The sequence below is a fragment of the Marmota marmota genome, unplaced genomic scaffold, assembly GCF_001458135.2.
Source record: "Marmota marmota marmota unplaced genomic scaffold, marMar, whole genome shotgun sequence".
NCBI lineage: Eukaryota > Metazoa > Chordata > Mammalia > Rodentia > Sciuridae > Marmota > Marmota marmota.
The window spans coordinates 1,367,817-1,379,513 of NW_026000138.1; the positions used below are offsets into that span (position 1 = coordinate 1,367,817).

An 11,697-nucleotide genomic window follows, 5' to 3' on the forward strand; every position below is an offset into this window, starting at 1 on the left:
ACATTACTGTTTCTTTCCTCTCTCCCTCTTTCCCTCCCTCCCTCCCTTCTTTCCTTCCATTTTTGGTAACCCAGGGTCGCATTCCTCCTGCCTCAGCCACCCTAGTCCCTTGAATCATGTGTTATGGTCCTTTCTCAACATTTCATAATCTTTTTTTGAGAGGCAGGGAGGTACTGAGGAGTTTGAACCTAGGATGTTCTACCACTGAGCTATACCCCAGGATGCCACCACTGCCCCCCTACCCCTCCACTTTGAGACAGGGACTCCTAAGTTCATGGCTGCTAAGGCTGGCCATGAATTTAGGATCCTTCTGATTCAGCCTTACAGGAGTGTATCACCATGCCTGTCTTGGTATTTTAATCTTTTCAATGATTATATTTGAAGATATGATGTAACAAAAATGTGTTTTAAAATCTATAGTATCAAATTTTCATATTTTCTCATTGTTTTTTTTTTTCTTTTAATAGATAAGGAACAACAAGAAAACTGCAATCTTAGTTAAAGAAGTAAACCCTAAAAAGAAACTCTTCTTGGTTTATCGACCAAATACTGGGAAACAGCTCAAATTAGAAATTTATGCTGATCTAAAAAAGAAATATAAGAAGGTATTTTCTTATTTGTATATATTGCACTGCGTATTTAATACTTGTTTTATGATGTTAAAATTATGTCAATAATAACTTCTAGACATAAAATTGTCAATTTTTATTTGGCTACTTTTTTTTTTGTTGTTGTAGATGAACATGATACCTTTATTTGTTTATTTTTTTTATATGGTGCTGAGGATCGAACTCAGTGTCTCACACATGCTAGACCAGTGCTCTATCACAGAGCCACAACCCTAGCCCATTATTTGTTTACTGTTTAAAGGACAAGTTTCAGAAAAATATTGTTTTGTTACACTAATATCCCAGTCTTAATGTTTTATTGACCATTGAGCACTTAATGATGATGATTTTAAACACTGTATATTATCAGTAAAGGTCACTTCAGTGCTGAGGACAGGAGTTAGAATTTTGTTTTAAAAAAGTGAAGATGTGTGAGATTGAAATTTCTTAGTACCAACTCTTGGTTTTTTTGTGAGTGGTATTTTTTGTATCTCGCAATGATTTCTAGAAAATACAAATAACTTGTTTGTTTTAAGTAATATTATGATTAGTTTTTGTTTTTTTAGTATTCTCTTAAATTATTATTCCTAGCCATTCTCATTTGAAATTCATTATTAACTCTTATAATCACAAAACATTTTGAGTGGTGTTCAAATTCAGCTAATAACAATGGTTAGGTTTTCTGTATAGAAATAATTTTAAGTTGGCCTGCCTTTGAAGTTAAAGGCTGGATTAGACAATCAAAGCAATACTGTTTAAATGGAATTTTTGTTTTATTTTTATAGGTAGTCTCAGATGATGCCCTGGTGCACTGGTTAGATCAGTATAATTCATCTGCAGATACTTGTACTCATGCTTACTGGTTAGTATTTTCATGTTTCTCACCATTTTTTTTAAAAGAGCAGTCAAGATTTAAACACACTTTATCTTTTATGAGTAAATGAACAAGCTAGCTGTTATTAGGCTTGGTTGATTTCATCAGGAATTCTTCCTGGGCATTTGTGGACCAGATGCTGTCCAGGTATCCCCTGACTCTTCCTTGATGCTTTATTATTTCCACCCAGCTGTTATCTAGCAGTATGGTGTTAACTGTCATCCTTGGTGTTATAACTTGCTTTTTCTTCTCAGTTTCTTATTTTCTCCCTCCCTATATATCTTCTTTCCCTTCTTTATTTTTATTTATTTTCAAGTTTTTCAGTTTAGATGGACACAATACCTTTATTTTGTTTATTTTTATGTGGTTCTGAGGATCAAACCCAGTACTTCACACATGCGAGGCAAGTGCTCTACTGCTGAGCCACAACCCCAGCCCTGTTTTTATTTATTTTAAAGCTTTACTGTGTCCAGCTCCAAGGAACTTCTAAGAAACTGGGAGATGCCCAAAGTAGCTGCATAACACAAGTAAACTTGATGTTCTTTCCTGGAGCTAATCCCTCTGGGCTCCCCAGCTCACCCCTTTCTGTGTTCATTTCAGGGTCTATTACAGTATTTCAGTATTCTGCAGTGTTTTATCATACATTCAGTACTACTTTTATACTGCCTGTTCCATTCTCTGAAAAGGGTTGTAGAATAGAAGTGAATTTGAGCTCAGAGTTTGTTGATTTTATGTTAGTATGGGAATTGAAGCCAGGCATGCTTTACAACTGTCCTATATCTCCAACCCTTTTAAATTTTGAGACAGGATCTCACTAACTTGCCAAGACTGACCTCAAACTTGAAATTCTTCTGCCTCTGCCTCTTGTTGTGTTGCTTGAATTATAGGCATGCACCAATGTGCTAAGCTTATTTTGATTTTTTATTCATACAGGTAGATAAATTTTCTTCAATGGGAGCAGTGTTTTTGTTTTCATTTTGAGATAATTAAGGCAGTTAGTGAAAACTTTATAGCTTTCAACATAAAATATTTTTAGAAGTTAACCTCTAAGCCATGTTTGGTGGTGCATGCCTGTAATCCTGACACTTGGGAGGCCGAGGCAGGAAGATCACAAGTTCAAGGCCATCCAGGACAGTTTATTAGGACTCTGAGCAACTTAGGGAGACCCTGTCTCAAATAATTTAAAATGGGGGGATATACCTTAATAGTAAAGTGTCCCTGGGTTCTGTGCCCATTATTAGGGGGAAAATTTTTGTTTTAAGTTAGCCTGCAAAAGTTGTCTAAAACATTTGCTTTGTGTGATAAGCAAAAAAAAAAACGTACCCATATGATACATATACACAGTTATATACATACTCGTTGTATTAAATTCATCTTGATTTGATCCTGACCAGAAAGATTTCTGTTGATAATAACTTTGACCATAAGATATTGGTATGTATTACTTTTTTCTCCATGTAGTCTCTTTTTGTTTGTTTACTGAGGCCTTTTCCATTAATTGGATTTAGACTGGTATATTGGCAATTTAATAATGTAGAAATGACTGGCTTCAGAAAACAGCATTACTACAGTAGATATAAAAGTGGTTAAAATGCTTACTAACACAGTAAGTCAGCCCTTTTACACCTAGGCAGCCCCACAAACAGCTGTAGTCTTGGAATAATTTGGAAGGATAATCCAGTATGCCAAAGATTATTATGTATAAAAAACTAAAGGCAAATAATGCACCGTGGTTTCCATTTGAAATTTGGATAGGCTTTGTAAACCCTTTTATGAATATGTATGTTTGTATGTACATAACCATCCCCCATCTTTTCTAGGCGTGGCAATTGCAAAAAAGCAAGTTTGGGATTAGTTTGTGAAATAGGTCTTCGCTGCCGCACGTATTATGTATTATGTGGTTCAGTGCTGAGTGTGTGGACAAAAGTTGAAGGTGTTCTCGCATCTGTCAGTGGCACAAATGTGAAAATGCAAATAGTTCGGCTAAGAACAGAAGATGGACAACGGATTGTAGGTGAGCCTAATTTTCATTTTGGTTTTGAGTTGTAGGTAGAAAGTAGATCCTGCCTTGTTCTTGTTTTTCTTCTAACAGATTTATTCCAGATGGATCTAAAATGTGTTCCAGCAGTGGGTGCAGAACTTGCAGGTCTTTGAACAGACATTGCAATCTGGCTATAGTTCTCATTTGATGGTCCCTATGGTGCTTCTTACAGCTCGTCTTGGTCCACTGCCTGCTGCTGCTGCTCTTTGGGTGGGCTGCTTGTGGTAAAGACAGCCCAGGCTCTTACCTAGGGCTCTGTGTTGAGCTAGGTTGAGGCTACTGAACTCAAAGCCACTGGCCACAGAGGATGTTCCAAATACTGCAGGAAGCAAGAACAGACCAGAGTGGCAGCCCATCATTTGCTCAACTACAGCTGTCCCATCAGGTGGACCAATTATTGCTCTTTGTTTCAGTGTCCCAGCAAGTGGACCAGTTATTGTTTTTCAGTTTATAGCCATTGCTTTTTGTACAGTGGGTTAAAGATTGATAGCCCATGTGCCAAAGACATTCCATAAACTTGACACCACCACCCCCTGCCAAGCCTTCAAGTTTACTTTTAGTTTTAGCTTTTGTACTGATTGAACCCAGGAGCATTTCACACTGAGCTACATCCCAAATCCTTTATAATTAAAAAAAAAAAAAATTTTTTTTTAGTTGTAGATTGAAACAATACCTTTATTTTATTTCATCATTTTTATGTGGGGCTGAGGATTGAACCCAGTGCCTCACATATGCCAGGTGCTCTCCCACTGAGCCACAACCTCAGCCCTCCTTTGTAATTTTTTTAAAATTTCAAGATAAGGTATTGTAAAGTTGATGTAGGCCTCACTAAATTGCTGAGGCTGGCCTCAAACTTGTGATCCCCCTGCCTCAGTCTCCTGAGTCACTGAAATTACAGGTGAGCTTCAGTGTAACCAGCTGTATTTTTGGTTGCAACAGATTTTCACGATTTAGTTGCCAGTATTTAAAAACTCAAGAGGTTTCATATAAAAGCCTGAATTTCCACGTGTTTCTCAAAAAAGTCTTATGTGGAACATTGAGTTCACATTCCCATATGACAAATTTTGAAGTTCCCATAACCAGGACCTATGATTTCCAGTTGTCCTTTCAAAGTTACCTGCTTGGAAGAGCATTTGAGTTTGTAACTCTTGTTTTATGTCATTTTGTGTATTAGTACCTGTCAAAGAAGATTTCTGCGTATTTTTGCAGAGCCAGAATGATGGTGGACAGAGAAATGCTATACTTTGCTCTTCTGATCTTTCATTGAGAAGATGGTGTTAGGTGGACGCAGTGGCACACACCTGCAATCTCAGCGGCTCAGGGGGCTAAGGCAGGAGGACTGTGGGTTCAAAGCTAGCCTCAGGCCTCAGCAACTTAGTGAGGCCCTAAGCAACTCAGCCAGATCCTGCTTAAATATAAATAAAGGGCTGGGGATGTGGCTCAGTGGTTAAGTACCCGAGTTTAATCCCTTGTACCAAAAAGAAAAGAAAAAAAGATGGTGTTAACTAGACACATGTGCTTGAAGTGCTTGTGGGAAACACTGTTGAAGAATCAGGTTACATCTTAATGGACCATTGCAGTTTTTAGGTACTTGTTTAAATTTTTGGCAAAATTATTGTTTATTCCTCATTTTAAATATGCTGTGAAGATATAAAATACAGTATGGTGTCTACTTGAGCAATATTTAAAATTGTTGTTGTTAATTGCAGGTTTGATCATTCCAGCAAATTGTGTATCTCCTCTTATAAATCTCCTATCAACTTCAGACCAGTCTCAACAGCTTGCAGTCCAACAAAAACAGTTATGGCAGCAGCATCACCCGCAGAGCATTGCCAACTTGAGCAACGCATAAAGAAAAGTTAGGTTTCAAAACGGATGTATCTGAAATGCTGTGGGAGCATATTATTTGCATAAAAATCAGGGACAGTTTCCAAAGAATTATATATTTTTTTCAGTTGTGCTCTCTGTAGTTAATTTTTGGGGGAATAAGGACAACCTGGAATAGATAAGAAAACTGAAAATCAGCAGTGCCATTGGTGGTACATGTGTCTTTCCTTTTGCTTCTTTTGGGACTTCTGTATGCTTTTACTTTGGGTGAGCAGAGGAGGATGTGTGTGCACGTATGTTCTGTGTGTGTGTGTATGTGTGAGAGAGTGAGTCTGTTTGTGGATTTGTTAAAGGCTACAAACCACAATCAATTTAAAATGCTTGGAACTTCCCAAACTGGCTTTATTTTCTGTTACACAGTGCTCAGGGTTAACACAGTACATCCATGTCATTGCTGTGGGAATTATCCCCAGATGCATGTGTTTCAAGTCTGTAATTATAGAAAATATATATTGGTTTCTTTTTCCAACTTAAACAATAGGTTTACTAAAGCATGAAATGAAAGGTTGCATTATCATGCATTCGGGTTCTTCTGTAGTTTTGTTTTGACCATGCATGTCTTTGAAAGCATGCGTAAACAAGATTAACACAGGAGTCAAGTATCAGAGAGAAACATTTTTAGGTGTACAGCATTGGTCATTGCATTTTTATAGTGTTTATACCTGGGAATTGCTTCTAACCCTGCAAACCCCCCTCCCCCATCTCCTCTTGCCCCAGGTTTCTTGTCAAGATAATGAGTACATACCTTTTTTGTGATAAAACTCTGAGAAGTTAATTTTACTGTGTTAATAGTATTCCTAATGTGTGCTGCAAGAAATGGCTATAAGCCCCTTTTTCTTAAAGTTACATTTTCCTTAAGGACAGTTTTAGGAAGAAATACAATTGGCTTCCATCTGGCAAACAATCTTTTTTTTTTTTTTCATTATCTGAATTTACTTTGTCATTCATGAACAGGAAACCATACTTGAGTTGTGAACTAGACAATGAGGAAACACTTGAGGCTTCTGCTGTATGTGTTTTTTGTTGTTGTTGATGTTGTTGTCGTTGTTACCCAGTAACTTGAATATGTTTAACATGTTGTAAGACATTGTAGAGTTTATTTCAAGCTGTTAAAAATGGTAATGTACAAATGTGAATAGACACTTATCTATAACATGGGTAAGTTTTGTTTCGCCTATAATAGATGTTTATAAAAACAAGTGAGGGGACAGTTGGTCTTTTTGTTTCTCCCCCCGCCCCTCCTTTTTTTGCTTGCACAGGTTGCACTATTGAAAAATTGAGATTGTATAAACCTGGTCAAAAGCTGCAAGATACCAATATCTTGTAGATGTTAAATAAAAAAGTTATTATTACTAATGAAGTGGACTCTTGTTTAGGCCCTCACTGGGGACTTTTTAGAAATAGTCTGATGGGGCTCTGTAGAAGTTGGTATGGCCTCAGCATTCCAGGTAGCTTTAGAGTCTGTATAAAATTTGCTTAAATTTGAGGTATTGTTGAGGAAAGGGTAACATGACAATACTTTCGAAAACTGAATTGTTCCTATTGTACTTTTTAAAATTTTCCAGAGAATTAAGTGAGATGTGTGTTAAGTGATAGAACCTGATGAAAAGTTTACGGCTTTCATCTTCTGTTTCTTTCAACCTGAGTTTGGTTATGTTTACCCAATAAGTTTTCTTTGGATTTATTTATTCTTAGTGCCTAAAGAACAAATTGAGAGTCACTCTTCTTGTTGTGTACACTTTGCCCAGTAGACTCTCATCCTCAGTCTAGTCCATGTGTCTCAGGCAGTGACCCATATACATACCCATCAGTGTCCCTGTCAGAGCCACTAGGTCCAGCTGACAGCCATGAGCAGAGTTGTGTCCACCTTCAGGAGAACCTCCAAGTTAGTGCTTCTGTTTTTCAGCTGGTGGTAAGGTGGATGTGCACTGGGGAAGGGAGGCATATCTAATTTGCTCCCTCCCATGAGATAAAATGTTGGGGTCAGGAAAAGTACTATGAGATTGTTTGACTCTTCCCCTTTCTCGGTGTGAGGGCATCTGTTTTAGCAGGTCCTGGCTTTTTATGGTGTTTTCAGAACAGCATCAGCAGAAGGATTCTTCGGCTGATTGTTAAGTGATACTTCCCTCACTCTACCCCAGGTCATGCTGTCATGTTTGTTCTTAGAGTAGTCACCCTGATACAGAAGGGCCTATGTAGGTTCTGTTCTTTGTAGAACCTCCTTTTTGTTGTTTATTTTAAAAATAAGATCCAGAAACAAGGCATCTGAAAGATTTCCAAAAGGTGACCAGTGTGGATGGATGGGAGCTGGGGTGCCACATGCCCACATCTGTTGTACATGTATAGCACCGAGGGCTAGTGCCCAACCCCTGGAGGTGAATATCTGACTTTTGCTCCTACAAAAGTCAGCAAGTCTAAGTTGGCCGCCAGGGAAGCTCCAGCATTCAAGGGCTTCTGTCAAAAATCAAGTCTTCACAACAGCTAATCTGTTTAAAATAGGTTTGTGTTTTTCAGGATCTAAATGCCACGTCTATACCCAGAGGCCTTGTTAACCCAACGTGAGTCCATTCGGCCTCTCCAATGCCTTTTTTCCTCTTTAGCAATATGACTCTGAGCATGTGGATTTGATTGTAAATCATCAGGGTTTCAGAGTTCACAGTGCTGATCATGGTACAAACCATTCCCTGAGTCCAGAGCTGCTCAGTTGTCCTAGTTGGGGAAGTGGTGTTCCCCTCACTCAGCAGCCTACACACCACAGGTTCTGTCTGCAGTCTAGCTGCCTTATCCAGAGAGGTTTTCAGTGTTGAATTCATGAAAATATTAACAAAGTATTTATTTAAGCAAAATTTGATCAAAAAGTGGATGTATTAAGCAATTTTCCTTTTGCTAAATTGCAGATGCTCTTCTTATCTTCTCTTTACATGTATATAAATTAGCAAGAACCAGCATCCAAAGCACTGTAGCGGGGGAATGGAGGGAGCGAGAATGTATTTATTCTAATTCAGTAGCACTTCAGAAACCTTTTTGAGTTGCAACAATGAAGAACCTTCAGTTTTGAGTTTGCTCTATCTATAAAGGTAAAAGTTTTAGATTATGAAACTTTGGAGGAATATAATCTTTTAGAGTCACAGTGTTTTACTGTAGCCCCTGAGGCATCGATTGGCTGGTCTCCATATGATGCTCTATTAGAACAACTTCTAACAGGGAAGAAAAGGGGTGCCAGGACACCTCTTACACTTAGGACCCCCACCCCCCTTTCCATTTTAGCATGAGGGCAAAAAGCAATAGATTAAAGTGATAGCTGCATCTTACATTAAGAGGTAGGGACAGAAGTTCCCTTCAGGTCCTTTTCTTAGTAAGATGTTAGAAGGATGGGCCTTATCCAGGTAATCTCATTTTAAAAATGGACCTAAGCTGTATTGGGTAGTTTCTAAGAATGGTGCTATGAAGGAGCTACTGTTGGGCTGGATCCAGATGAGGAATGTTTTGATTAGTTCAGGAGTCCCAATGGCATACAACCACTGTGACAGTGGGCATTTGTTGTCGCCCTTGTGTCTGTGGTCTGCGTGGCTAACACCACACCCCATGCACACTCTGCTGCTGAATGTAGCAAGTATTCCCTGTTTGGCTGCAGCTCAGCAAGTGCATTTGCAGAACAATAATCCTCATTCAAGGCCAATTGTCCATTACAAATGCCAGTGACTTTTAAGTGAAAGAAACATCTAGATACATGCAACTCAAGCTTATTAGCTAGTAGATTTTTGTCTGAGTATGTTGGTGATATCTAGAGCCCACTCTCAGATGTATGCTGTACTTATATATGTGTACATATGTGTGTATATATAGAAATGAGAGTTCTTTTGAATTCTGAATGTAAATATTTCTTGTACATTTGGGACCCTACCTGCTTGTTTTTCCCTTTCCCCTCTTCCCTTCATTCCTATTTATTCTTTTGACTTCTCAAATGGGGCATCTTACTTTTTTTTTTTTTTTAATAATTTAGGAAAGTATGGAAAACTTGTTTTATTTGAAATTGTTCCTATATTTTGGTATTTAGTTTTGCATTTTGCTATAGAATTCCTGTCTGGTTTGTGTTAATGTTTTTCAACATGCTTGTTTGCATTTTTATTACAGTTTTTACTACGTGCAGTGCATTGTATTGGGGGAGTGCACTTGAGTGCCATTTCTGATGCTGTCATCATTCATGTTCTTTGGAGGCTGTAGTGAGCCTGATGTTTTCACATCTTAAAAAAAAAAAAAAATCCCAAAACTTGCTTGAAGCTCCTCTAACTTCTTCAGTGCATTTGGGATCAAGCCTAACTCTTCAGGAAACCTGACTTGCCTCTGCCCTTGAAATTTTCAGGCCTGTACTAAGTCCCAGAGCTCCAGCTTTCCACTGACAGGAACATTTGAAACAGTGGCTCATGGCCTGCTGCTGCTGTAGATTCCTTGTGTTTATTTAAAGAAGTTGGGGCTGGCTATACTTTTAAACCATATAGAACAATCAGAAATGTACTTTGCAGCAAACCCAGCTTTTGGTGCAATTTGTTGAGCGTGTTTTTAACAGGTGGGAGACAAGCCTGGTAGAAGGTTGACAGGTGACTTTAGAGAATGTGCATTAAGGAACATCTGTCCTCCCAAGGAGAGCACCACCAGTGAATGCTGCCACAGCCTCCAGCACACCACAATTTCTGTTGAAGGGCCAACCAGTGAGTCTCCTCCGCTGCTGCTCTCCCCTATGTTGGGGACTTAATCCCACCGCCTCCTTGTTCTAAGAATTAAACCCAGGGCTTCTTACATGCTAGGCAAGCTCTCTACCACTGAATCACACCCCAGTCCTGGGGACTTGACTGGGTCAGACATGAAGGTAGGAGCTGGGCTGGAGTAATGTGTTCTAATAGTGTTAGCAATAGGGAAGGCCCTAGGCTGGTTTATGGGGACAGTGTCAATTATCACGCAGGAAGCAAAGATTTTTGTGTGTGGGGTGGAGGGATGTTTTATGGTGCTGGGGATTGAACTAGGGCCTTGTGTATTAGAGGCAAGCATTCTACCAAGTAAGCCATATCCCCAGCCCAACATTGGGTTTTTACTTACAGATTTTGCACCTTTAAGAAAAATGTTCCTCTCTAATTTTCAGGAAAGATTGCTGTGAGCACTTCCTGGGCCTTTCCTTCATGTATAAATTTCATTCATTATTATTTAGCTTGGTAGACCAGTTGACATTTTCGATGTTGTCTGCATTTGGATGAGTCTTGGGAACTTGATGTGTCAGGCATTGGGGCCTGTCACAAAGCCTCCCAGCGTAAGTTGCCCTGCTGTATTTTCTGCTCCCAGCAGCAGGTGGCAGGGTGCAGCTAGGCTAGATTACCTGTCCAGCAGAGTTGATAAAGGAGGGAAGCCTGAGGGAGCTGGTTCTTTTTTAATTTTGCAATTTTGGCCTCTTCAGGGCTGAAGGTCAGTCTGCAGGTTCCTTGGGGAGACACAACTGGCTTTTGCACTTGCAGCCTTCTAACCCAGACCCTGCCCTGAGAAGGTATCTCTGGCTTGTAGGCACTGAGGGCCATTCTCATTGTGGCAGTGTTTGTGGCACTGAAGAGGGTAAAGAAGCTGGAGTCTTCCCTCTGGCTCCCAATTAGGGGACAGAGAGAGCTTTTTTCCTACATAGCACATTGCAGTCTCACCACTATGCGGAAAAATCATCCTGTTTGTGATTTATACTGAATCTGCAACTACTGATATTATTTTTCAATAGCCACTTGTATCTACCATCAACCATGAGAGGTGTGAAGAGGTATGCTGTATCTCTGCAATAAAACTTTTGCCAGGTTCTACCTCCTTGAGCAAAGGATATTTTCTACATAGGCATAGATCTTCCTCCTTTACTAGTCCGACATGGTGCATCTTGAGACGACATCTGGTGGAATCCAAAGACCAGAGGTGGATGTGAACTCTGGGTTGTCTTTGTTCTCTTCTTTCTCTTCAGTCTCCCTTTTTGTGTTGCTGCTCTGTTCAGGAGCGTTGGTGTGGAGGGTACGCACTGTTCTCAGTGATGCTGCACTGCTGCCTCAGATTGTCCTGGGAACACGGTACCAAGTGTCCAGAATCGACTGTCCCCACCATTTTGATATATGTGTAACTAAACATCTGTCTCATGCAATAAAGTGTGTCGGCTGCATCTAGCAACAAGGTTTACTCTTGCGCAAGTAAAAAGATCAACCATGAAGCAACAAATTCTGTATTTAGGTTTTTGTTTTTCTTTCTTCTTTTTTTTTTTTTTTTTTTTTAAA

General features: G+C 39.3%; 1 protein-coding gene across 5 annotated transcripts in view; it reads left to right on the plus strand.

The window, feature by feature from the left end:
• Window positions 1-6,766, plus strand: part of Sbno1 (strawberry notch homolog 1) — a 57,499-nt gene extending 50,733 nt beyond the window's left edge. For all 5 annotated transcript variants that reach the window (XM_015502421.2, XM_015502423.2, XM_048785509.1 and 2 more), the window contains 4 exons: window positions 468-605; window positions 1,394-1,470; window positions 3,303-3,496; window positions 5,233-6,766. In XM_015502421.2, coding sequence (XP_015357907.1) covers window positions 468-605; window positions 1,394-1,470; window positions 3,303-3,496; window positions 5,233-5,375 — 552 coding nt within the window. In that variant the 3' untranslated portion in view covers window positions 5,376-6,766. The remainder of the gene's footprint in view (window positions 1-467; window positions 606-1,393; window positions 1,471-3,302; window positions 3,497-5,232) is intronic.
• Window positions 6,767-11,697: the final 4,931 nt, after the last annotated feature.